Here is a 25,576-nt window from a genome sequence, read left to right on the forward strand (position 1 = left end):
CCTGTACCCCCACCTGGGAGCCAGCCACAGGGTGGCCTGTGATGGCCAGGAGTGAGACCCCCGCTCAGGGAAAGCCTTGCCCCCATTGAGGAGACCCAGAGGAGCCCTGGGAACCCAGGAGCCTGGCCACGGGGAGGACCCCACAGCCAGCAGCCACCCCTGGCGCAGCTCAGTGGCACCTCTTTTGAGAAGGCCTCTGTGGTTACTGTCTCTCAAAATGACGAGCCTCATCCCCATCCAGAGGTGTGGCTGGAAGAGACCCCCCGGGGCTGCTCACCCCGCATGGGGGTGGCGTTTGTGCTGGACCCCAGCCAGCCTGCACTGCCTGCCCTTGGCCCTCAGGACCCTGAGGCAGGTCTGGTACTGTCACCCCCATCTTACAGGTGGAACGGGGATGCCAGGAATGGAGCCTGGGTCTGCAGATTCCAGGTTGCACTCCTGGGCTGCACCATTCAACCTCCCTTCTGTCTGCCTGCCTTTCTGGTTACTTCCTGCTCTTTCTAGCCCATCACTGGTACCTGGAGAGCTGGGCTTTGTCCCCTTGGCCCATCGTGGGCTGTCCTTGGGCACATGTTTGTTTATTCCACACAGTGACCTAGTCCTGCTCAGCAGCTCCCAGCACCCATGGAATATCTTCTCAGCACCCACTGCCCCCGAGAGCAGCTCAGGCCCTAAAAGTCACGGTCCTTCCTGCCAGCAGTCTCTTCTTCCTCCCCCATCCTGTACTGAGCCAGCCTGGGCTTGACTTACCCCCTGGGCTTCGTCGTCCTAGGGATGCCAAGACTGGGGGGCTGGGGGTGCTCCATCCCGGTGCTCCCAGGCTCAGCCCTGCTCCAGTGGACGGAGGCAACTGCGTGGTGGAGGGGTGTCCTGGGATTCTCTGTGACCAGTCAGCTGGGCCACGAGCCCTCAGGATCTGTGCAAGGCAGGAGCAAGGTCCCGTGGCAAGGGCTGGGGAGGCGCTGACTATGCAGGGCAGTGGGGTTGCAGCCTGCCAGCTCCTGCAGTCCCCCAAGCCCACCAGCTGTCACGGCAGCTGGGGCTCCTCACCTCTTCCTGTGCCGGGCTCCACCTCAACCCTCCTTCCTGTCTGATTTCAAAAGCCAACAGCCTCTCAGATCAATGAGCCGCAGCTGCCCGGATTGGCCCTGTTACCACCCTGTAAGTTAGAGAGGCAAGGGGTGCCTCCAGGATCTGGATTTGAGGATCCCTGCAGTCGTCATGCTCAAAAGTGAGGTCCAGCCAAGGCCCCAGAGGAAAACAGTCTCACCACCAGCAGACCTTTGCTTTTGGGGGGTGCTAGGGAAACTAGACTGGCTGCAGGGACGTTCAGTGACTTGCCCAAGGCCACACAGCAGGAAGCTGGCCGCTGTGTTTGGAGCAGAGTCCTCTCACTTCCAGGCTGGCACACTCTGCTGTGGCCATGGCCCTCGTCATCCTGTCTAATCCCCCATGCTTTCCTCTCTCTAGCACCCAGCAGGCAGCTGCAACCCAGCTGTACCCCAGTGTCTTCCCAAAGGCAGGCCGGCAGCACCCTGAAACAGCAGAGTGTGGCAGTTCCCTCTGGCCCCGGAGATGGCCCTCAGCACGTGGGCGGCGCTGAGAGCAAAGGGGTGAGGGGGAAGGGCACGTCCAGAGTAGACAACAGGAGAAGCATGACAACAGAGGAAAAGTACAGGACATCCTCCAGTGGCAGGGAGCAAGCCCCTTAATGTGGAGCCATGGAGACAAGGTGGGAGCCAAGGGATGGGTGCCTCAGTTTCCTAAGCAAACCAACTGGGAGCCATTGATGGTTGTAGAGCAGGAGGGTAATGGGTTCAGATGATGTGGCAGCTTGTGGATAAAGGGCAGTGGGAGGGGCCGTGTGCTTCTATCAACCTGTTCTCCAGAGCTCTGTGCAGGTGATGGAGGAGAGGGGAGCAGAGGGAACCGAGGTGGCAGATGAGAAGTACTCTGTGCAATGATACCCTTCTGTGCCCCCCTCCCTGCCTCCCTTCCAGCAGTGCCTTCAGAGGCCCCCGCAGCTTGCCAGGTGCGGGGGGAGAGGCATGGGCCTTGCCCTCGAGAAGCCTGCTGAGGCTCCTGGCCATCAGAGCACGCATCGTAGCCGTGGCTGGGACGTGCAGCGAAGGCGTCTGAAACCAGGCCGCCCACAGGATGTTGGAAGCCGCAGGGGCCTGGTGGGTATCCGTCACATGAAAGAGGCCAAGAGGCCTGCTCTGCTCCCCCCTGCACAGCTCAGGGAGGGGGGATCCTGCGCATGGGAGGCAATAGTCCCCTCCGTGGGGGTCTAAGGCACTCTCCCCTGCAACTTTGGCCTCTGCCTCGCATGGATGGCCCATGGCCAGACAGGGCTGGTCCATGGGCTCCCTCTGCCGGCTCCTCCGTGAGAGGCCTAGAGGCCTTCCTCCTAACTCTCCTGGGCATTTGTCTGTTTGGGGCACAGTCTCCCACGGTTGTTCTCACGCTGGGCTTCTGTCCACTCAGAGCTGTGACAGCCAGACAAGCAGTGGTCTTGGCCCTTCCCAACTCAGAGACAGCCCGAGGCTTCCTGCCTGCAAGGGCAGGGGCTTTCCTGTGGGTTGTGCAGGTCCCCGGGGGCCCCTTTGCCTGGGCCCTGGTTGAGCTGGGCTGTGGCTCTCCTGTGATTGCCTGAGTGGCCGTGGCCTGGCCGGCCACAGGAAGGGGACAGGCCTGGGAGGTCTCAACACAGCACAGCAAAACATGGGTGTTGCGTGGCTTTCCACAGCCCTGGGGCTCAGCATGTTCTCCTCTTGTGCTAAGTACCCCTCACCAGGCTGGGCAGAGATTCTGGAAGGAAGCGCCTGTGCAGCACGAGGCTCACTGCAGGCCCCACTCCTCCAGCCTCACCCCAGGTGCTGGGATGGGGCAGCTCCTCCACACCATTTTCCTTCTCAACCAGTGAGCTGGACCTAATTTTCCAGTTGCCGAGTCAGTAGGTCTGGCTTCTGTTGAAAGGTCAAGGACATTGCCAATTCTCTGGTTGTGGGGATGTCTTTAGTGTGGGGCTCATTTTTAACCCCTTTGCCTGCTTTGCATATGGGCTTGGGCCCTGGCCAGGCCCCTGCTGGCCCCTGGGGGCATGCTATGTGCACCCGACCTGGCCAAGGCCCTCGGCCACCAGGCCTCACTACCCAGCCCCCCACCTCTGCCTGGCCTATGGCTTTTTACCTGTTTCAACCCCTTCCCCAACATCTTATCAACCTGTGAGGGCTCCCAGTACACCCAGAACTGCTCGTCTGAGTCCAGGGTCTCCACAAGGAGCCAGCGAAGCCAGGTAAGGACTCCCGAGTAGCCTCCCACCTCTCAAACCCCACCTCACTTCCCTAGAACAGTCCATGCTAGGGTAGGAGAGCAAGTCCTTGGTATAAAAAACACATGGTACCTTCTAGACCAGGCCAGACTCCATCTCCAGTCTCATCTGCTGTTAGCCGTGAGATCTGAGCCCTGGCAACCCGCCATTCCCTCTAACCCCTGCCAGTGGGCAGTGTGCAGTGTCTGCCTGGTCCTAGACCAGGACACACACCTTGTGTTCAAAAATCCCTATTTCACCTCCCTGGATGCTACGCGCACCTGAGGCAGCTCACCGTCCCCCTCTTCTAGGAGGCTGTCCCTTGAGGCCACCTGAGCACCAACCCTCACATCCAGCACAGGGACAGGCCAGAGTCTGGCTGAAGGCTAGAAGCACCAGCTGATTTCTGACCTCTCTCCATGGGGCCCAGCACACAGGACAGAGCGGGCGTTACAAGCTCATCCTGTACAATGCAGATTCTGACTCAGTGGGTCTGGGCAGGCCCAAGCCTGTATCCGTAACAATGCCCGTAACACTGCTGTGTGACCTCACTTTGAGCATCAAGGACTGGAGCGCACTGCTTCGAGCGACTGTCTTCATGTGGGCCTATGGACTGACAAATGTGCACGAATGGATGAACATACATCTCTTATCTACCAACCAAAGGGACATGAAGAGCCAGCAGGCCTGGGTCACCCCTTGCAATGAAGGACAGGCACAAAGCCCTTCTGCAGACACGGGTATGGGGGCAGCAAGGGAGCTGTGGGTGAAGCTCCCAGTCAGCTTCCCTCATTATCTTTCTACAGTGTAGCATCTGGAAGATTTTTATAAAGCCTTTTTGTTTTTATTGCACATCATAGAAAATGGACTGCACTGTATTTAAAACAGACGAGACATTCACAAGGATGTGGACACCCCAACTTTTCTTCCTTTCTGGCGTCAGCTCTGCTCCACACTGCTCCTGAGGCCGGAGACAGCCTTACCACACACTGACAAAGCCAGTTAACAAAGAACATGTGTATTCTGGGGACTTCAGAGCTGTGCTGGGCCCTGCTGCACGGCCCGTTTTGGAGACTGCTGGTGACAAGGACAGGTGTCTGGGAGGGACAGCTGGGCCAGCAGAGCACCTGAGGCGTGGCAGCGCGAGAGGCTCGTGGTGTGCTGGTGGAGGCTGTGATTACGGCCCGAGTGCTGAGAAGGAAGACGGGGCAGGGGCAAGCTGGCCCCGGGCATCCACCTCAGGACAGGGACACTCTGTGCCTGACACGCCCCGCCCTGGGCAGCTGGTGGCCGCCCGCGGCCCTTCTGAAGCACCTGGGGGCACGGCAGGGTTAGAGGGAGACACACTGGGCGCCAATAGACGGAGGGGCGTGGGGGCCACGCGCCAAACACAACTCCAGGAAACGGAGTTGGGGACAGCCAACCCAGCTCGGTGCCGTGGCCCCTCTCGCGGGGGGCGGATGCGGTCCCCAGGCCCAGAAACGCCATGGAGGCCTGGCTCGCTGCCGGGGACCGCGGCCACTCACAGGCTGCCGACGGCCAGAGGCGCGGAGGGGCAGACCGGCCCGCCCGCTCGGCCCGGCTTCTTGCCCACAGGCAGCCGCCGCCTCCCATGGAGCCGCTCCTTCCGGGTCGCCGCGGTGGTGAAGGTGATGCAGTGTGCGTCCAGGAAGTCCAGCAGCTTGGCCGTGGCCACGCGGATGCCGTGCTGCTTCAGCTCGGCCTGCAGCTCCGCCAGCTCGAAGGGCTGGTACAGCAGCACCTTGCGGTAGAGGGCCGGCCTGGAGCGGATGTAGCGCCTCAGGGCCTCCTCCGTGGCTGCCGCGTGGATGGCCACCTGGGACGCGCTAACCTCCTCTTCGCCCTCTTCACCCTCTGCGCACTCCAAAGCCGCTCCAAACTCACAGGAAGAACTGAGAAAAACCAGACAAGACATTTTGTGACACTCCTCTCTCCAGCAGCCCAAGACCAGGAGCCCCTTTGATGGGAGGAGAGTGTTTCTGTGTCCCCTGCAGGGCCCGACACCGGCACAGATGGCCTCCCTGGGAGGCGGGAAGCTCCAGGCTGCCGTGTTCCTGGCACTCCAGCTGCCAGCCCGAGCCACCTCTGACCCTCGGCCACGGTGCACTGCTAGCAGCCGGCCCCCCTCACGAGAGCATCCAGTGGGGCGAAGACATGGGAGCGCCACAGGTCTGCTCAGGAGGCTCACAGGCGACTGCCCTTCACCCCAACTCAGTTTCCTGCAGTTCAAATCCAGAAGGCAACCTCAGCGTGAGGCCTGGCTTATGCCAACTCATGGACTGGGGGTCAGAGGACCTATGAAGCCACTGGCCCTGTCCTCCCATCCCATTACCTTTGTGAGCTAAAGGAGCTGTCACTGCTGTCCACAGAGGAGGCCACCGATTCCTGGGACGCCGGGAGCTGGGCGTCCCCATCAGGGTCTGGATGCTCCTCGTTGGCCTGTGATATGCCCATTGGAGGGATGCTTCCACCAGGCTGTTTCTTTTGATGTTGGGGGCCCTTGGTCTTAGTGGACCCCTTGGACCTTTGGGGAAGAGGGCCAGAAGTGGCCTCCAGCCGGGCATGGCCACAGGCCCTGGGAGCCTTGGAGGACCTGCTGGTGTGGGTCTGGCTGTGCGGAGCCTCCAGAAGCACCTGCGAGGACTGGCTCTCATTCTCTAAGTCGGACTCCAGAGTCTGGTGAGTGTACTGGAATATCTCCTTCAGTTTGAGGACCATCTGGCGTTTGGGTAGAGGGCGGACCCCAAACCTGAGTGGGGAAACAGGTGAGCTTCAGCACAGAGCAAACAGTTCTCAGCAAATTAATGGCTTTGTGGAAATGAAATCTTAAATGCCTGACTTTTGTGAGCATTCAGAGGTGTCTATTCTGCATACCAACCGAGCTTACTCTGAAGAATACTCCAGAGGGGCCATCCCAGGTTCGGCGATGGTGGTAGTGGTAAGAGTAGCATTGATTGGGATGTGACAGTTTTGATATTCTTTTAAAAAATCAGGTCTCCTTATTCAGACTGTTAAGGCCACGGCCCATCTCCATCCACAGGATACATGGACATCTATCAACTGATGGGTACCTGGAGTCCCAGCTCTTAGCTTCTCAGGGACGGGTAGTTTGGGGAGCAGTGTGTGGAGAGCCAGCAGTCACACACGCTCCTGTCCCCCAGCGGCTCCCGCTACCAGAGTCCCATAGCTGGTCCTTCAGCTCCCAGCCTCACTAAGCCTGGACCCATACAGGGGGGAGTGGACCCCTGAGCAAGTTTTCCAGAACACCACCCACCTATCCAGTTCTTTCTTCAGTACTGGAGTCTCCATGATGGAGTACCTTGGCATGGGCGTTATGGGCACTTTCGGGGGCAAGTTCTTCCGATTAGCACCTTCTAGGTAGAACAAAAGAAACATGTTTCAGCACAAGGGACCTGGATTTACGTCTTCTGAGCTCAGCAGTAGCACAAAGAGAAATAGTGCGTTTGAAGAAAGCCCAGCCACCACTCTGCTCCACTCCTTCACCGTTTGACACTAGAACTGTCTTCCCATTGGAAAGCATCACACAGCACATCACTAGGGCCATAGCCTCGTGCAGTGCTGATGCTCTGGGAACAAGTCAGAAAGCAGATTGGTGGCTGTCAGGGGCTGGGGGGAGGGGCACCGGAGTGACTGCTGATGGGTATGGTGAAAATGTTCTGGGCCTAGTGGTGATGGCTGCACAACACCGTTATGGTACTAAAAACCACTGAACTGCGTGGTATGGCTTTTGTGGCTACCATAAAAACCAAAGTTTTTGAGCTATTATTCACATACCATAACGTTCATGGGTGGCATGGGGGGGGGAACGGATGGCATGGGAGGGGGCATGGGTGGAAGGGGGGGATGGGTACAGAACACTGTAAATGTACTAAAAGCCACTCAATTGTCTAAAGGGTGAACTTTATGATATGTGAATAATAGCTCAATAAAGCTGTTATTTTAAAAAAGAAATCGGTATTTTAAAGATGAACAACTTAGAAATCTATGGACTTTGGTTTTTATCCTTTTTATGAGCATGGAGCCCTTTGAGACTCCAATGAAAACAGGTGATCTTCTGAAAAAAGCACAAAATTCTTTATATAATTTTAGAAAATTTATCACCTCCTGGAAGCCTACCTCAAGTTCAGACTAAAGTCCCTGGTCTGAAGTCTGGTTCTCACAGCACCACCTGGGAACTGGTTAGAAATGCAAATTCTTGGTCTCGGCTCTGGGGTGGGGGCTGGGCACGGATGCTGGAAGCAGCTCTCCAGGCAGTTCTGATCCCCACGCCAGGCTGACAGTGTTGGTCAGTCATGCCCAGCTGGTCTCAGATTTTGGGAGGAAATGGAACACCAGGCCTTTCCGGCTCTACCGGGATCTGCCTGCCAGGGGACTGGGCATGGGCAGCAGCAGCTCAAGGGGCTGACCCTGGGGACTCTGATTCTCCCTTATGACTGACATGAGCTGGGAAACTGCACCCTCCGTGGGCTTGGGGGGTAGCTGAGGAAGGACCGCGACTCACAGCCAACCCCCCACCCTCACCCCATCTGCTGTTGTTTTAATTGCGATGAAAATTCACATAAAATTTTAAAGTGAACGATTCAGAGGCACTTAGTACGTTCACAGCGTCCAAATTCACTGCAACCACCACCTCTGGCTCCAGAGCGTTTTCTTCAGCCCCAGAGGAGCTTCTGTACCCAGCACACCCCCCCGTCCTGACAACTGCTCGTCTACTTTCTGTCTCCACAGATTTGCTCGCTCCAGACATTTCAGAGAAATGCAGGTACAGGCTGTGTGGTCTTCCGTGACGGAGGTCTCTCACGGAGTGCCATGTTTTCGAGGGTCACCCATGAGGTAACACAGCTCAGTGCTTCATGCCTTCCCTTCCTATAGCAGATTACACGCCGCTACGAATGGACCACGTTTTATCTATCCATTCATCAGCCAGTGGACACTTGGGCTGCTTCCCCCTTTTGGCTACTGTGAGTACTGCTGCTGTGACCCTGTGTCTGTCCCGATCTCGGTGCGCTCACCTGGGGAGATGCTGGGTCCTAACGGCAACACGATGTGCGACTCTGTGAGGAGCCACCCTTGCCTGATTTTAAGTGCACCGCAGCTGCTTGCTTTGGCCTCTCAGAAGCGCTGGCCGAGTGTTCTCGAGTGGGGTCCACCGATGGGGGTTTTGAACAAGGGCCCTGGGGAGCCATGGGACTCAGGCAGGTTTAGGAAGTGGCTAAGCAGCACATCTGAGAGCAGGCTAGTTCTCCTTCTGCAGGGAAGGGTTTGGGGGGCTCGCCCCAGCCCAGCAGGCCCTGCAGCCCCGCTGCCCTGTCTGTCTCTACTGCCCCCTCCAGCACCTCAGTGTGAAACAGTGTGACAGACAACTACCTCCCTCTACTCACTTGGCGTCTCCAGCCCTTCTGAGTTCTGTGCAGCAACATCAGCGCTCCGCGTCTGGGCCGGAGGAAGGAGCTCTGGAGACTTCTGTTCCTCTCCATCCCAGTCGTCCCATAGAGTGGAGTTCAAAAAGCTTGGCCTGCTGCTCCCGGGCGAGCCGGCCCGAGGGGACTTCTCTTGAGACTTTGTCTGGCCGGAGCAGCTTCCTCGGGCGGGGGTGGCACCCGGGAGGGCTGGGGAGCGGCAGCCGCTGCCAGCCGGAGCCTCCCCGGCCTTACTGCCCGGACTTCTGGTGCTCAGGGGGCCGGTCCGCTCGAGGTTCAGGTGGTCGATGGGAATTGGTGAGAGGGGCTCCACGTGCCAGTGGCAGTCGTCCACTGCAGTCGGAGGGTCGCCGTCCAGCAGGGGGCTGCTGTTCACCTGCCGGGAGGCTGCCTCCTGCTCATCTTCACTGTCCTCCACCTCCACCACCTCACTCGCGATGGCCTGACTCAGCAGCCTCGGCCTGGGGGGCGAGCACTTCCGGGGCTGCCCGGTGAGATCGGCAAGGCCGCCGGAGACGGAACAGGGAGCCGGAGAGCAGTGCTGGTGGCGCCCGGGGTGGGGCCTGGAAGGGCTCCTGCCGTCGGGGCTGCTTGCATGGACGGGGACCAGGCATGACAAGGACATTTGGGGCGTGATGACTGAAAACTTACTTGTGGCTTCGGGCCCACCCCTGTTCTCTAACAGGGTCCAGGGCTTGACCTCAGCCGTGTGATCTGCCGGAGCCCTGGACCTGAGGCCTGTTATCTGCGTCTGTGAGGAAGTGTCCCGGCTTCTGCTGGCCAGTGGCGTGGCGGGCACGAGCCATGAGGTATCCGTGGTGCTGTCCTCCTCGGGGCCACTCTCGGGGTCACATGACAGCCGAGGGGTCCCTCTGCCCCCCACAGAGCTCCGGTTCCCTGCTGGCCCCTCCTCCCCACCCTGCAGGGAAGCCTCTCTCCTTGCTGGGCTTTGGGAAGGTTCCTGATCTGCATCGACGTCGATGACAGAAAACAGCTCAGAAGACTTGGGGCTAACTTCTAGAACTTTCCTTTCTCCCAGGGGACCATTAAAAACTGACTTTATTTTGGTTTGTTCTAGCTCCAGCTCTTCATCTGAATCCAATAAAAGGATAATCTCATCTTCTCTGTTCTTGCTGGATGGAGTATTCTGAGATCTGGAGCTCAAATGGCCAGGTTTTGACCGGGTTAGGTCGATGGATGGAGACTTTTCAGGGGAGATCAGAACCCCTTTACTTCTGCATTCCAACGAGAAACCACGTTCTTCGCCCTTCTGGAGGCCTGGATCTTTAAGTAACGTGAAGAGGCTCCTGCCCCTCCTCTGCTTTGATGGGGGGTCCTCGGAGGCCGCTGTGGAAGCTCTGCCCTGTGGCTGCGGCCCTGGCGAGGGTGACTCACCCCTGAGATGAGGACGAGGGAATGGCCGGCTGGGACTCTGGCCCCCAGGGGGCTGTGACAGGCACGGGCGCCACAGTGGTGCCTGCCAGCGAGCAGGGGTACAGGGGCTCCCTGCCCCCTTTCCCGAGAAGGTGCCGTTGCCCTCCTGGAGATGGCTCGTCATCTGGGATGGTCCACGGCATCTTCTGGGAGTTGACGAAAATGGCCGGGCCTCAGGGGCATCAGCTGAGCACCAAAACACACCTTCCTTTCTCCCTGCCCCACAGTCCCCAGAAGGGCGAGGAGAGCCGGAACGACCCAGTGCTTCCTCTGGGGACCCTGCTTTCTCCTCGTCCGCACACTGGCCCCTGAGTGGCAGGGGAGTGGACTGTCTCACACTCTTCCATTTGGCTGGGGCCTCTTCTCTTCCCTGACCAGACGATTCCATCTGTCCTGCATTTTCTGGCTGTTCGCCAACCTGACCACTTGCTAAGATTTGCACAGACACTGGACCATCGTCCCCGAACTGGTCAGTTTCTTCCTTGATCTCTGGAGCTCCTTCCCCCCGGAGCAGCTTTCGCTGGGTGGCTGCAAATTCATAAATTTCTTCCATTTCTGCTTCATTCACTTTTTCTCTGTCTTCTTCATGGCTCTCAGACTTCAACAAAGCCTCTGCTTCTTCCTCTTCATCTATCCACATGGACCTCAAGAGCTCTTGGAAGTTCTCTGCGCGGCTTTCACAGTCCTCTTCTTCCTTCTTCCACAGTCTGTCCTCTGAATCCATCTCATCAGGCGCTTGTCCGCACAGAAGAACAAGCTCACTAACACCAAACCTGCAAGAGGAAGCGCCACGCGTCACTACCCTGCAGGGGCAGTAGCCGCGCGCCCCAGTGCAGGGAGCATCGCAGCGTGAGTCCTCACAGGGAGGATAACCGTGCCTCGGGCCTGGCCCTTCCCCTGCTCTCTTGCAGAGACGGTGCCCGTGCTCACAGCCGGGAACACCCCAGGCCGCTGAGCTCCAGAAGAGACTCGTGGACCTTTAGGGCAGGGTTTGCTAACTCACACACAAAGGGGTGCGTCGGGCTGAGCTGAAGGTGGTGGTGAAGGAAGGAATCGGTAGTGCTGCAAAGCCAGAGAGTGTGCTACCCCGAAAGGACCTGACGCTCTGAGACAGACGCAAACCCCGAAGACCAAACCCGTCCCAGTCAGCCCGGGCCGAGGGGTGCAGCAGCCTGTTGCCTCCCTGAAGGCTCCTACACTCAGGACCCCAGAGGCCGAGCTGATCCCTTCCCAGGAGTGCACCTGAGGGATTACAGGGCCTTGGACAAACATGGTTTTATCCCAGGGGCCCTCAGCCCTGTCAGGAGATAGAACACCCTGTTTCGCTGAGCCAGCAGCCGCCTCTCCCGACACACCGCGTGGACAAGCTGAGTGCGTGCAAACCCATGGGAATTACACTAGGCATTACACTCCTGTTTACACTATTTCCTGGGACCTGAGAAAGAATAGCCGCCATTCAGCTTCTGTGGCCGAACGACCAAGGAGTGGCAGCGTCTGGGGGCAGCTGAGGCTGAGGACCACCCCCTCATCACACCCAGGGAGCTAAGAGCCATGTGACCCGGCGGAGGCAGTCCTCAGCCAGTGCTGGACTCTCCTGCCAGTGTCCATTCTGGCCCGACTGCCAGTCACTACGTCCTGGGCAAGGTCAGCACTGAGCATAAACCCGGGGTTAGCAGGTACAGGAAGGACTCAGCCCTGACCCTCCTGCGAGCCTCCTGTGAACCGAGACGTCGGTTCACGTCAGACACCGGGAGGTAAATGCAAAGAGCAGTCGGACCTGTGGGCCAGAGCGCTCAGGTCGGGGGCCAGCCGGGCCGGCACGCCAGGGTCTGCAGTGTACAGGTAATGCAGGAGTGCCCGGGTGGCCTCGGTGCTCACGTCACTCAGCAGCACACGCTGACCCCGCAGATCACCGTCCTCCGCGGCGAAGAAGCCTTCACTGTCCACCTGGGGGCGAAGTACAGCACAGAAGGTTTACGACTTCACAGATGTGACACGGGGCCACACACAGGGTCCGGCAGGCTCCGTGCGTCCCCACGCCTCCTCGCAGCCCTTCCCCAGCACCGCCATCAGCCAGGGTCGGGCCAGTGTGCTGGTCAGGAGCTGTGCCGTCAGGCCCTAAAACTTCTCTGTCGGCAAAATCAGACTGTGGTGGAGGGTCAAGCACCCAGCTGGTTCCCTCTTAACAGACACATCGGACGCATGAGAGCTTTCTGGTGGAGACCAGCAGCACTCTCCCGGATCCCCGCAGCACGACATTCAAGTCTGATGCATGTCGGCACAGGTCAGCACAGAAATGTCTGTCAGCGGGTCGATTAGGACTTCATAATTACAGAAATAGAGGAAAAGGGAACAGTTCTGCAGAAAATGGATTTTTATTCAACCGATCAAGAAATCCTTAGCTCATCTCCTCCTACCACTTCCTAAGCTCAAACGTGTGTCTCCCGACTGAAACAGGTACACTGAGAGGGAGGGAGGGAGGGAGGGAAGGAGGGAGGGAGGCGGGTGCACGGGGGCGGGGGGGCAGGAGGCCAGAGGGGAGCCTCCAAACGCACTCAGAGCGGGAGGGAGGAGGGGCGGGGTCCATACTCACAAACTGCATGAGAAGGGGGCATCGGGCATAAAGCACGAACTTGTGGGCGTAAAGCACGTCCCCGCTGTCCGTCTGAAACTGGACGTCACTCAGGTGTGGGTTATTGACCATGGCTCTGAAGTCGGCCAGCAGCAAACCGAGGGTGAGCTGGAAGGAGGGGAGCAGACACGTCTCACGGCGAGTTCCCCAACTTCAGGGGTGCCTCGAGCCCCTGTCCGCAGGGCTCCCACTCAGGTCCCACCTTTTGTTGCCCTGAGGCTCTCAGCAGTACAGACTAGCACAAGGCTAGCTTCTTTCTCAGATTCTCCATTACACTGAGCCCCCTGGCCTAACATGGGGGGGTGGGGGTGGGGGGCAGATGAGCAAGCGGAGGCATGATGGCCACAGCAAAGCTGCAGCCGCAGCCGGGCTGAGCGCTTCACAAGCACCGTGTGCGGCCCCGATGTGACAGGCAGGGACCCTGAGCCCACGCCATTCAGGTACCCGGCTGAGAGGAGTCTCGGTCCTTTTCTGACTATGTGCCCTGGTCATCAGGTAGACCTTGGGGTGAAGTTTGGCTGATACTGATATACTAGCAGGATGACGTCCACTCTTAGGAAAACCCAACTTCCAAGCCAGCGTCACCGACGCAGAACGTGAACCCTTAGTTGGAGACCAGGCGGGACCAGCGGAGGCACACAGTTGGTCCTGAACGAATGAATGAAACTTTGGGGCATAAGGCCACCTCATAGAGCAATGGGGATTCCTGTGGGCTCTCAGGACAAAGCGGGATCCCAAGGCTTGGCTACTGAACCCCCAGAGTTCAAGGACAGAAGGGACAAAAGCCTCATGGCAGAGCCCTAGAGGGGGACAGTTGGCTCCCGTGGGCTCTTGCCTGGCTTAGTTCAGAGGCTGTCGAGGAGGCCAGCGGACTCGTGCGAGGCTCTGGAGGCCGGCTGGGAGCTGACTGCACAGAGCACAGGACGAGCTCCGGTGGCCAGGACCACAGAGCCGGGAGCAGGGCCAGGCCGTGCAGCCCACAGTGAGGAGCCCCGGTGCTTACCGAAGCCTGGCTGCTGCTGTCCGGGGGCTTCTCCTTGGGTGGCAGGACAAACCCAGTCGGTGGAAGGCCAGTGGGCAACACATCCATCCCTGAGAGAAGGATTCACAGGTTAAAAGAACATCACCTCCTGGCAACGTCAGTCTCCAGGAAAGAGCATCAGGTGTCAGGGAGCCGACCCCAAAGGCACCCTGGAGATGCTCTTTACCTAAGGGCTTCTTCGCTGCGTGAACTACCCGCTGAGTTTTTCCCCGCTCCCCCGGAGGGACAGAGGTAGTAAAAACAGTCTGCACGATCACTGGCTCTGGGCAAGGGCTCTGTCATCGGTTAAAGTTGGAGGAAATTGTGATGGACTCACCCATGTGATATCTATCTTTGAGGAAAAAAAGGAAAGTACTTACAGAGACTGCGTTCTCCCCATCATATGGGGACAAGCCAGGGAACCTGAGATCTGAGCAGCTGTCCCCAGGCCACAAGGACAGCTGGTCACGGCAGCCATAGGGAGGGAGGGCTGGGAGGGCAGGGCTGGCCCATGTGTCCCATCCAGCGTCTCACCTGAGACCCCTCCTGAGCTGGCCGGGCCCCCACTGCAGGGCCACGGGGTGGCACTCAGCCCCTCTCCCGCCAGATCCACAAGGTCCTGCAGGGCCTGGTGCTCTCTCTGGCTGGCAGAAGGTGACAGGTTCCTGGGGCCATGGCTCGCAGGTGGAGCACTGCGGAGAGCAGGTGGCGTCTGCACACCCAGCTCTGGCTGGTCAGGCAGCACCGGCAGCAGTGTGGGCTCCTGGGTAAGACCCTGAAAGAAGTCAGGAAGCCAGGTGACCATGTGGCCACCACAGCAGCCACCACACAGAGGGTCCCTGAGAGCGCCAGCCACAGCCCAGAGCAACCCTGGGAAGCTCTCTCCCATCACCATCTATCAGCGGGCTTCTCCGTCACAGTGAAGGCCATGCCTGTTACATCTACATGGGCAGAAAGGTCCCTGTGGGTGCTGTCCCCCTAATGTTATCTAAATGGCATCGAGCATGCAGTGACTCCAGGCCCACCTGCAGCAGGCTTGTGTGGTTCCTGGGCCCCACCACAGGTGGATTATACCTGCCACCTGGGGGTGGGGCCCTGGACTGCTTTTCAAACAAACCCTCCAAGAACAGGATACATGTGGGAACCAGTGGGCCTCCCTGTTCTTCCCAGGAGAGCCGTCTGTTGTCATACAGAGAAATATGCTACAGCCAACACACCTGACTTTCTGCCCTTCCTTACTTTTCAGACTTTCTGTTGATGCCCAGGGCTGCCGTCCTGACTGGCAGCCTCTGCCCTGAGCCCCCCGTGTGCCTAGAGGGGAGGACCCACCTTGGCGGACCGCTGGGGCACCATGGGAGGTACCAGGTTCGCGGTGTAGAAGGTTTCCAGAGCCCAGGCCCCCGTTAGAGCGCTGCCCTCCCACAGAAAGTTCTGCTTCCCTCCAGGCGGCCGCAGATGCCGGCTGGCCTTTTCCAGCTCTTCCTTTAGGATCCTGCTCGCAGGAAGTGGCGGTGTGCTGGACAGCTCCATCTCCTCCGCAAAGAGCTGGGCCACTCGATCCTCTGTCTGCCTCCCTGTGGTCTCTGGGTCCTGGACCAATAACGGGGGAGGGCATGCAGGTGCTTTCCTCTTACGACTCTTCTTTTCTGAAGGGAAACAGAAGCACAGGGTCGATGACAGAGCTGCCACACACCCTGAGGCTCAGCAGCAGTGTGGTGAGGCTCTGCCAGCTGGGGGCCGCACCTACCTGCCCCCAGTCTTTTTTTTTTTTTTTTTTTTTTTTTTTTTTTTTTTTATTAATAATGATTTTTTATTATATTATGTTAGTCACCATACAGTACATCCCCGGTTTTCGATGTAAGGCTCGATGATTCATTAGTTGTGTATAACACCCAGTGCACCATGCAATATGTGCCCTCCTTACTACCCATCACCGGTCTATCCCATTCCCCCACCCCCCTCCCCTCTGTAGCCCTCAGTTTGTTTCTCATAGTCCATAGTCTCTCATGTTTCATTCCCCCTTCTGATTACCCCCCCTTTCTTTATCCCTTTCTTCCCCTACTGATCATTCTAGTTCTTATGTTCCATAGATGAGAGAAATCATATGATAGTTGTCTTTCTCTGCTTGACTTATTTCACTAAGCATTATCTCCTCCAGTGCCGTCCATGTTGTAGCAAATGTTGAGAACTCATTCTTTCTGATTGCTGAGTAATATTCCATTGTATATATGGACCACAACTTCTTAATCCAGTCATCTGTTGAAGGTACCTGCCCCCAGTCTTATCCTCTCAGAGAAAGCGCTTTCCAGTCTGAGCACCGTGGGCACGGCCTCCTGCTCCATCTCAGACCGGGACAGAGCCATGGCCACCAGTAGGTCCTCAGATGGCGCCTCAGGCTCCGTGACCTTCCGCTTTTTCTGCAGCTCCTTCTTGTTGGTGGCTCCCTTCCGCTTCATACCTCCAACGTGACTGCTGGAGCTTAAAAGGCAACCAAACAGAAAAGTTAGCAAGGCCAGAGGTGTGAGGGCGTCCCTGCTGGACAAGAGAGGCCTGGACCCTGGAGCTACCAACTTCTGCCCATCGATACTTCAGATGCCCCTCAGGCAGTCCTGGTGGCCACACTGGGGAAGGATCCCTTCCCCTCCTGCGGGGGCCTGTGGGCATTGCCTCTGCCCAACGCCTGAAGGAAAGGCCTCCCAGCTTCAACCACCACCATGGTCAGCCAGCCTGGAGGTCAGTGTACAGGAGCACTCATTTGGCTTGGAGATTTGCTTAAAGGATTTTTCCAGCTGGAGAACCTAGACTGCCTGGTGAACCCCAACAGGCGGAGCAAGAAACAGGAGGGCAAAGGCAAGAGAGAAACTGGGAGCTCAAACCCAGCTGTGGGGGTGCTCTGGAAAGTGCTCTTTGCAGAAGCTCATGCTGTCCCCTGGGCCCGGGATGGCTCGAGAACCTCAGGTATCACCTTGGAAGATCTAAGCAAGTCCTAATTCAGGTCAGCTTCCCGGGAACCCCACATCATAACCACAGCTCCCCAGAAGGCAAGGAGCCATCCCAGCATCTGACTACCTCAGAGTTCAACACACTCTAGACTTGGCCTTCGGACAGAGGAGGCTTGAAGCCTCAGTGAGGGTGTCCATTTATTATAGTTTTCTACTTTATCAGCCTTCTAGAAGGACACACACACATCTTGTTTCTCTTCTCAGGTATTGAAAAAGCAGATATATTTCATCTGAGTAGGTGGTTCCCATCCAGTCCTGGCAAAAGGTAAGCAATAGCTTAGATAATGTCTATGCTAGGGCCTTAAGGCTTCTAATTCTGAGATGCTAGTGCTGATGTGCTATGATATAGACAGGCTCACCAGCTAAGAATCCACCTCTGTCCACCCCAGTCTCACCATGGGCCCAGCTCAGATGCCTGTAACCTGTGTGCAAGGCAATGGCCAGGACAAACAGAGCCACCACCCTTGGCCTTCCCTTTGCTCTGGACGGCTGTCAAAGGAAAGAAGTCCCAAATCTACAGAAGTCCAGGGCCTCCACTAGCTCGTTCCCTGTAATGCACCGTCCACAGCACCAGGGGCAGTTCGGAGAGGAGCTGAGCTGCTAGTGTGCCTGTGATTTGCACGCCTAGGACTTGTTCCCAGCTAGGTAGGAGCAAGGGCTCCAATTGTAACACCTAAGCATTTAATTCATGCACGTAAAAAAAAAAAAAAAAAAAAAAAAAAAAAAAAAGGCCTGTGGCTCTGTCTTGTCAACTCTGTGAACTATGCTGAGTCCTGTTCCGTGAATAGTAGGAGACTTGGGCCGCACGGAGGCGGAAGCTATGGCACGCTTCAAAGGAATGGATGAAAGGACCAGATTCCTCACTGCTCCAGAGGACACTGGTAGGACCGCAAGCATGGGAAAATCTCAGAAAGGACCTCAGGAAACCAGTCCTACCAATCCTTTCTGCAGACACACCCACATGGACCATTTCAAAGCCTTTGAGGGTACAGCATCTTTCTCCTCCTCCATCCCAACGGAGACCGTGCCTTGATTTCTCCTCAAATGTTTCATTTCCAGAATCAAGGAGGGTTCTAGGGCTCTACTGTTCTCTAACACTACAAAAGGCTTTAAACAGAAAAAAATCAGAGTATTTCTCTGATTTTTCTCCTTTCCATTTGCCTCACCTCGATGCCATGGTGCCACAGGCCCCGTCAGGCTGAGCTGTCTGCAGCCGCACGGCCTGGAGCAGAAGCTGGGGGCCAACACCCATCTTCACTGCACACTGTTTCAAGTGGCTGATTCGGCTCTTTGGGGTGAGAAACGGCTTGCCACAAATTGGACATTCGGGGATCCGAGGTGTGGAGGGTGTCAGTGCCTTTTCAGCCTCATCCAAGCACCTGGAGGAAGACAATAAACACAGGAGAACCCTCTCCCTGGTAACATGCGACCATGTCAGCATGGACAGGCTGTGGGCCCCAGCCTGTTCTCCACACAGCCTGCAGTCAGCCTCCAAACCCTACATTTTGGTTGTGCGAGCAAAGGTGGCTGAAGAGAGCAAGGACACATCAGACAGTGGCAGTCCCACTCCCACATCAGACAGTGGCAATCCCACAGTGGATCTCTGCCCCAAAGAAGTGAGAGCAGATACTCAAACTAATACGAGAAACACATGGTCATAGCAGCTCTATCCACAACATCCAAAACGCAGAAAAAATCCATAGCCATCAATGGATGACCAAGACGTGGTCTATCCATGTGACGGTATTATTCAGCCGTAAAAAGGAATGAAATTCTGATCCGTGCTCCAACCTGGAGGAACCCTGAAAACACTGAGGAAAGGAAGCCAGATACCAAAGGCTATGTCTGTATGATTCCACTTACGTCCTGACAGAAAAATCCGCAGGGACAGTACATCAGCGGTTGCCAGGGGCTGGCAGAGGGAAAATGGGGAGTGAGTGCTAACAGGGACAGGGTTTCTTTTTGGGGTAACAAAAATATTTTAAAATCGATTGTGGTAATGGCTGCACAATTCTGTGACTATAATAAATAAAAGCCATTGATAGAATTGTTAACTTTGAAAGGACGAACTGTGTAACGTGGGAATTCTCTCTCAATAAAGCCATTTAAAAAACCAGTAAGGACAGGCTGACACCAACACTGAGGTGCTATGGTCACGGTCAGGTGTCTCAAGATCCCCACCACAGATTCCCCCAGGTCTGTCACACCCATGGGAAAGGTGACCACAGAGAGGCGACAGTCAAGTTGCTCCTACCGGTTCACATGCTGCTCCCTTCGTGTCACGTTCATGGCTGAGAGGTTCTTTTGACAGATCTGGCAAAAGAACAGCCCCATCTCCTCCAGGTTAGCCTCATGGGCGGATGCTCGCTGTTGCCCAAACTCCTGCTGCAGGGCCAAGGCCACTGCAGCGTCGCTCTGTGTGGCAGGAAGCCCGGGCCTGGACCCTGTAAGGAGGCACAGTGTCCATGAGGATGAGCTCACCATCAGACGTCTGCTCCGCCGGTCAGAGCTCATAGCGCACAGACAGCAGAGGGAGCGCGGAAAGAGCAGACCCAGCACCGGTCAGTGAGGGAGTGAGGGGGATGCAAACAGGGCTCCCAAGCATACTTCTCAAACAGTAACATGCGGAAGAATCCCAGGAAGCTTGTTAAAATGCAGGTTCTCATCCCAGTGGTCTAGGTGAAGCTTCCGGAGATTCCCCGTTTGGGACAACTCCCGGGCCAGGAGACGTCGCTGGTGCAGGGCCACTGTCTGAGTGGCAAGGTCCTAGAGAACGTGCCTTTCATTTTTCCCATTCATGCTGAAGTCGTCTACCTCAGGCGTTCCAGGTTTACAAGGCTCCTATTCCAGGAAGTCTAGGTTCTCTCTACAAAGCTCAGCCTTTCCTATTCCTGTCACCTTTGGTGGCCCACCCTAGAATAACTAGATCAAAGTGAAATGCCCTTCTCTCTTAAAACACAGGTCTCCTTCCCAGCATCAGACAAAAGGACTGACTCTAGTCCGGAGGTGGCTCCCAAAGTGGCCGGGCCCACCGCTGTGGCCCTGTCACATGTGATACTGCTGGAGCAGACCCTCGGCATTCACAAGGAGATGCTGAGAACTTCGTAAATCCCCAGTTCTCAAATACTCCTGTGGCCTACCACTCTTTCACAGAAGCCAGAAAAGCATCACACTTCATTTTGGTGCCCTATTTTTTTTTTTTTTAAACAAAGAAATAGTGTCTCTGTCCCGAGCACTGAGCATTACTGGGTATGCTGTGAAGATCTATGGGAACAGCTAAGTTACGTGTAGGGCAGGTGCTGAGCTCGTGTCCTGGCTGAGCACCCCACTGGTGCTGCAGGGACTGATGCCATGGCAGGTGTCCCATCGCTGCCTGTGTGGGCCTTAGAGGTCGCCTGAGAATCCTCGGCGCTCCCAGGGTGCAGTCTGCAAATGCAGGACCAGGACACTACAGATTTGTTAGTTGTAGGGCCATCCATACGGTTTCTGCCTATTTTTTCCCCTTTGGTGTACTTTCACCAGAGATGAGGGCTTATGTCGTTTGGGGTAGATAGAACCAGGGATATGACACGCCTCTGGGGTGGTACAATGTGCCCTGCACAGCACCTGCACCATTGGCGCCAAGCTGTCTTCACCTGGGACCGCCTAGACCTCTGGTTTACTCGCCTGTGATGCACCCCAGGGTCTACGGGAAGTGGTTACGTGACACCAGGATGAAACAATCAAACAAATCTAGAAAGTGGGAAATTCAGAAAGAAAATTGTCCTGGACTCTTCTGAAAGTTGGTATCATGAAAAAAAAAAAAAAACCAGGACAAGACAAGGGGACTGTTCTAGAGTCTAGACTTTAAGAGACCACTGAAGTGTGGCATATGCAGTGTGGCGTATGTGGGACTTACAGTTCTGGCGGTCCTTGCTCAGAAAAAAAGAAACCAGCTATAAACGTGTCCTTGGGACAAGAGGGGAAATTTTAATATGAACTGGATCCTAGGCAATATTAGGGAATTAGGTGTGACAACAGCACCATGATCATGTAGGAGATCTGCTGGGGGAAGCATCATGATGTCTGGAACTTACTTTCAAATGGTATAGAAGAATCATATATATTTGGAGATATAAAAAATGTATGGCAAAATGTTAACAATTGTTAAATACAGGTTAAGGATATGGTGATTTATTGTAGTTTTTGTTTGTTTTTACCTTTCTGTACGGGAAAATTTTCATAATAAAAAGTCAAAATAAAAAGAGGAAGAGGTACCTTGTCAAAGAAGCTAAGTGCAAAGTGACCCAAGGGACCCTTCATTCTCTGGCTAGACTCAGTGAAGTGGCTGAGGTACAGCACCGGGCAGAGCGCCCACCCCCCACCAGCAGCTCAAGGAATGCGGGTTCCTTCCTGCCCCCCTTTCTCCAGAGTTCGAACTCATCCCTGATGGGAATATACAAAACTCCCATCGTACCATTCCCTGCTGTCATCTCCTCTGCAGGGCCTTCTGGGGCGTTTTCTTCAAGTGTAGCCTCCAGAGAGCACCCTTCCGAAGCATGCTGCAAGCGTTCGGGGTCTGCTCTCTTGAACTGCTGCATTCGCCGTAGGACCAACTCTGCCGTCCGGGGTTTGGAGGGACTTGGTGCCACCACTGTCGGACAGGAAGGAGGGGGCTGGGAGCTGCTGTCCGGAGAAGCTTCTGGCAAAGAGGAAAACATTCACAGGCATCTGTTCTAGCTGGAGATACGAAGACTCTTCCATCAGATACAGGTTAGACCCAAGTTTCAAGGGGTCCTTTACCAACTAGTTTAGGTTTAACTCTCAAGTATAAGTAGGACTGATTACTGGTAACCTCACCATTGGAGGTAATATAAATAGACCTGTCACAAATACATGTGACAGGAGGGAGCACGGAGAGTGACTGCTAATGAGCACAGGGTTTATTTTTGGAGGGACAAAAATGTTCTAAAATTAGCCAGTGGTAACGATTACACAATTCTGTGACTACACTAAAACCACTGAACTGCCCACTTTAAAAGGGTGCATTTTATAGAATGTAAATTCTTTCTGAAAAGCTGTTATTAAAGAAATATTAATGACAAACATTTTTATCTTCCTAGGTTATAAGTTCTCTAACTAGGTGTCCACAGATGGCCTCTGGTGGGGATTCATGAAGCCCCTGCAGGTCGGTCAATTTCGCAGGTGTGTGTGGGGGTGTGGTTTTCTGGGGGAATCATGCATAGCTTTCACTGTTCCCAAAGGGGCCTGAAGGACCAATGATGTTTCAGTAACACTACTGCAGCCTTACAACAGTCTCTGAGAGCTAATTCTTTATCACTATTCCACTGAGAGATCATGCTGACCACATAGTAAAAATACCATTTCAGATCAGGAAGTGAAGGTGAGAAATATTTAGAAACAGAACACAGGAGCCCAAAGACCCTATGCAAGGCTGGTTCTCAGTTCTGCTCGAAGACGCACGTTAAACGTGGCACAAGACCGAGGGCAGCAGGGTAAGAAAATTGCTTCAAGCAAACAAACAAAGGAAAAGAAAGGAATAAAGGTGTTTGGAGGAGAAAGGAAGGACCTGAAGATTCTCCTGGGATTTAAGCCTATCTGGCAGCTTCCTACTGCCTTCTAAGCAGCCTTACCGACCTGGCCGGCATCACTGCAACTTACCCTCTCTGGAAGGAATTCAAGAAAATGAGAGAAGCAGTATTATTTTCATGGTCACATAACTTGTGTCAAATACATAATGTAAACATTAATAAGAAACTCTAAAAGGGCAGAGGGCCCCAAACATAATCATGGAGAAAATTCACACAGGGGTTATATTTTTTTATGACCATTGTTTAAAACAGGAGTTGGCCAACTATGGTCCTCAGGGGGCTGCCTGTTTTGTTAATGAAGTTTTGCTGAAACGCAGCCCATGCATATGCTTACACATTGTCTAGGGAGTTGAGAAGTTGCAAACAGGGACCAGGGCTGCAGAGCCAAAATAATTTACTGTCCGGCCCTTCTCACAAAGTTTTCTGACCCCTGGTTTAAAACAGTAGTCACCTCTGGTTTCCTCTTTGGAAACGTCCTGGCAGTGGTTTTGGCCCAGTTACCTGTCTGGGTGTTCTGCACACTCTCCTGGAGCACAGCAGGAGCAAGCACTCTTCCCTCTCCATTCTCAGGGGGAGCGGGTTCACTCCTCTGCCACTTGGGCGCCCCTTGCTTTTTAGTCCTTGGGGCTTGGCTGCCAGACTGAGTCGTCCTCTCCCTGGGGCCTTGAAGCGTTTTGCCCTTGGTAGCAGTTGGTTTGGTCCTCTTTGGTTTGCTTATCTGAGTGCTGTTTGAGGCCTTTTGTGTCTTCTTTTCCCCTGACACTTCCTTGGTGACATTCTTTTTCACCCTTTGGAGAAAGCTGGCACAGAGTTCCTTAAAATCATCATCTGACTCATCCATCATCTGACTAGCTTTAAGGCTTGCAGGTGGTCTTCAGAGGTGTGAGGTTTATCTGGGGGCCCGAGAAGGAGCCTAGCAGGGCCTTGCTCAGACTTGAAGCTCCATTAAGGCTCCTCTCTGCTTCACACTAGGACACCTGGAGAGTTTGCACAGTTGAGCAAAAAGTAGTGCTTTCCCCTCCATAAGGATTTAAAATGCCTTTCTTCAAATTGAGCCCCTGTTAAACAGCATGTTTAAAGTTCAGATCTGAGAGCTTTTGTTGTCCAACAGATGCCTCTGAGATAGGATACATATGAACTTCACGCTCAGGTGATTCTCCAAGATCTCCACAGTGATAAAGCACATTGGTTCATTTAACGTCACATCTGTGGAAAACCAAAAGCATCTAAATGTAATTAGACAGACACTGCATTTTATGCCATTTCTTCCAGGTAGGTACAAGAGGATGTGGAGTATGGCCAAAGTCCTCAGAGTAACAATATCTGTGTCAAATACTCAGGTACAGCCTGGTTAACACAAACTCATGGTATTACGGGATATCATAATACCACACAGGGGGAGGGATCTAGAAACCCATTAAAGAAAGAACATGAGCATCTTGGAAGAGTATTGTTTTTACTGAAATCTGGGAAATGAATCCCATGAAGGGCAGTCACCACGGAAACAGGATGATGGCCAAATGCAGAAAAACTCTTTCTTAGGCCCTATCAACAGGCAACTTAATGTGCAGGGGGAGGGGGCAGCCAATGGAGAGAATACACACTTGAACGCTTGGGAAGAAATAAGACAGGAGCACAGGAGGCTCATCCATCACTAATATGAGCAATGCTTCCAAATAAAAAAAGGGCCACTTTTCTCCACCCTCTCTCACTTCAGCAGGAGCTGTCCAAACTCAAGTGACTGGAATGGTGACCACCGCAAAGCCTGGGTCTTATGGGCATTATTTACACTGGCACCGTTTAGTGTGATTCAAAATTCAAAACTGAATGACCCAGTGACAGAAAGTGCAATCTCCTCGGCGGGAGTAGTCCAATTACCTATTTTTCCGGAGCTTCCAAGTGGACCTCCTCCACTCCCATTATTTTCCATCATCACACACTGTTTTCACAATCGCACATATCACAAATTACAATCATTTGTGATAACATTTATTGAATGCTTACTGTATGCCAGGCACGGGTCTAATTGCTTTACAACTCTAACTCATGTAACCCTTACCACAATCCTATTCCTTAGTGTCTTCTGTCATCCCTCTACAGCAAGGAGTCAGGCACAAGAGCGAGGAACTGGCTTAACTTGAAACAACTTTTGAAGTGGCAGGGCTGGGATCAAATCCAAGAGGGTGGTCCTAGGGCATCAGCACCTACATTTTTATTCACTTATTATCTGTCCCCTACTAAGCTCAAAAGTTAAGGAGGGCACAGACCCATCTATTTTATTCCATATTCTCTTTGGCTGATTAGACACCTGATTTGTAAAATAAATAAATAAATAAATGCTCGACATTTGTTCAATCACTCAACCGCAAAGACTTTGGTACAGTGGGAGAGGAGGCTGCAGTCAGCGCAGGGATCGGTGTCCGGGCGCCTGAATAGAGCCCGTGGGACATGGGAAGCTAGAGCAGATTCCACACTCCACACCCCACGGAGTCTCCACGGGGCCTGTGACGTTAGCCCGACAACAGCCCACCTCCTATACATGCTCGCTCAGTATTTGCCGAGGGAAGCAGCAAGTTTCCGGAGGGCTGGGGACTTGCGTCTAAGTCGCTCGGTACCCGCTGGGGCACCCGGCTCGCAGCAGGCGCGCAATGAATGAGTGGGCCGTGCGGGTTGGACCCTCCCGCTCCCCCGACCCGGTGACACACCGCAAGCGGGCGGGGGCTCGGGCTGGAGGAGGGCTGCCAACGACTCTGGCGGCTACAAAGCCAGGCGGCGGCTTCCGATCGCCAGCCTGACCCCCGGGCCGTGACCCCGTGGGTACCCGATCCCCTCCTTACCCTTCCTCCCTCCAGGCGGCCCCCGCCCCCTCCACCCGAGCGCGGCTCCTGCCTCTACACCGCGGGCGAGAAAGGCTCTTCTCCCTCACCCCCGACAGCGAGAAACGCCCCAGGTGACTGGACCTCCTCTCCAGACTACAGACTTCTAGCCCTGAAGCCCGACTCCTCCTACCTCCGGGGCCGCCGAGGCACCTTCTCAACGGAGAGCCTTGCGCCTACGCATGCGCCAACCGGCGCCCCCGGCGGAGGACAGCGCCCGCGCACGCGCGGAGCGTCCCGGGAGT

General features: G+C 55.1%; 2 protein-coding genes across 8 annotated transcripts in view; both read right to left on the reverse strand.

The window, feature by feature from the left end:
* The window catches only part of NLRC3 (NLR family CARD domain containing 3), a 32,403-nt gene extending 31,286 nt beyond the window's left edge, over positions 1-1,117 (reverse strand). For both annotated transcript variants that reach the window (XM_044391587.3, XM_057314978.1), the window contains exon 1: positions 751-1,117. The gene's annotated coding sequence lies outside the window, so the exon portion shown is untranslated. The remainder of the gene's footprint in view (positions 1-750) is intronic.
* Positions 1,118-4,135: 3,018 nt separating this feature from the next.
* Positions 4,136-25,546, reverse strand: SLX4 (SLX4 structure-specific endonuclease subunit). Of its 6 annotated transcripts, none has more exons than XM_048224895.2 (15): positions 25,465-25,546; positions 22,957-23,661; positions 21,321-21,542; positions 19,119-19,308; positions 18,031-18,243; positions 16,132-16,340; positions 15,192-15,508; positions 14,397-14,637; positions 13,845-13,933; positions 12,803-12,949; positions 11,987-12,156; positions 8,737-10,982; positions 6,609-6,708; positions 5,667-6,083; positions 4,136-5,226 (listed from the first exon to the last, which is right to left on the reverse strand). In XM_048224895.2, the coding sequence occupies exons 2-15, from the start codon at positions 23,297-23,299 to the stop codon at positions 4,836-4,838; spliced, it is 5,295 nt and encodes a 1,764-aa protein (XP_048080852.1). In that variant the 5' UTR covers positions 23,300-23,661; positions 25,465-25,546; the 3' UTR covers positions 4,136-4,835. The 6 variants fall into 6 exon arrangements, with proteins under 6 accessions (XP_048080852.1, XP_048080848.1, XP_048080853.1 ...); XM_048224891.2 differs by having other exon boundaries at positions 21,321-21,545; XM_048224896.2 differs by having other exon boundaries at positions 6,654-6,708; positions 21,321-21,545; positions 25,465-25,537.
* Positions 25,547-25,576: the final 30 nt, after the last annotated feature.

This window comes from Ursus arctos, unplaced genomic scaffold (assembly GCF_023065955.2).
Source record: "Ursus arctos isolate Adak ecotype North America unplaced genomic scaffold, UrsArc2.0 scaffold_2, whole genome shotgun sequence".
In the NCBI taxonomy this organism is placed as follows: Eukaryota; Metazoa; Chordata; class Mammalia; order Carnivora; family Ursidae; genus Ursus; species Ursus arctos.

Excerpts from the sequence above, each read along its gene's own strand:
- SLX4 (XM_048224891.2), bottom strand. The coding sequence starts at position 23,299 with ATGATGGATGAGTCAGATGATGATTTTAAGGAACTCTGTGCCAGCTTT. Across the intron at positions 14,638-15,191 it reads TGCCCCAGCGGTCCGCCAAG|GGTCTTACCCAGGAGCCCAC; the intron begins GTGGGTCCTCCC and ends GACTTCTTTCAG. Across the intron at positions 6,709-8,736 it reads AGAAGGGCTGGAGACGCCAA|AAGGTGCTAATCGGAAGAAC; the intron begins GTGAGTAGAGGG and ends TGTTCTACCTAG.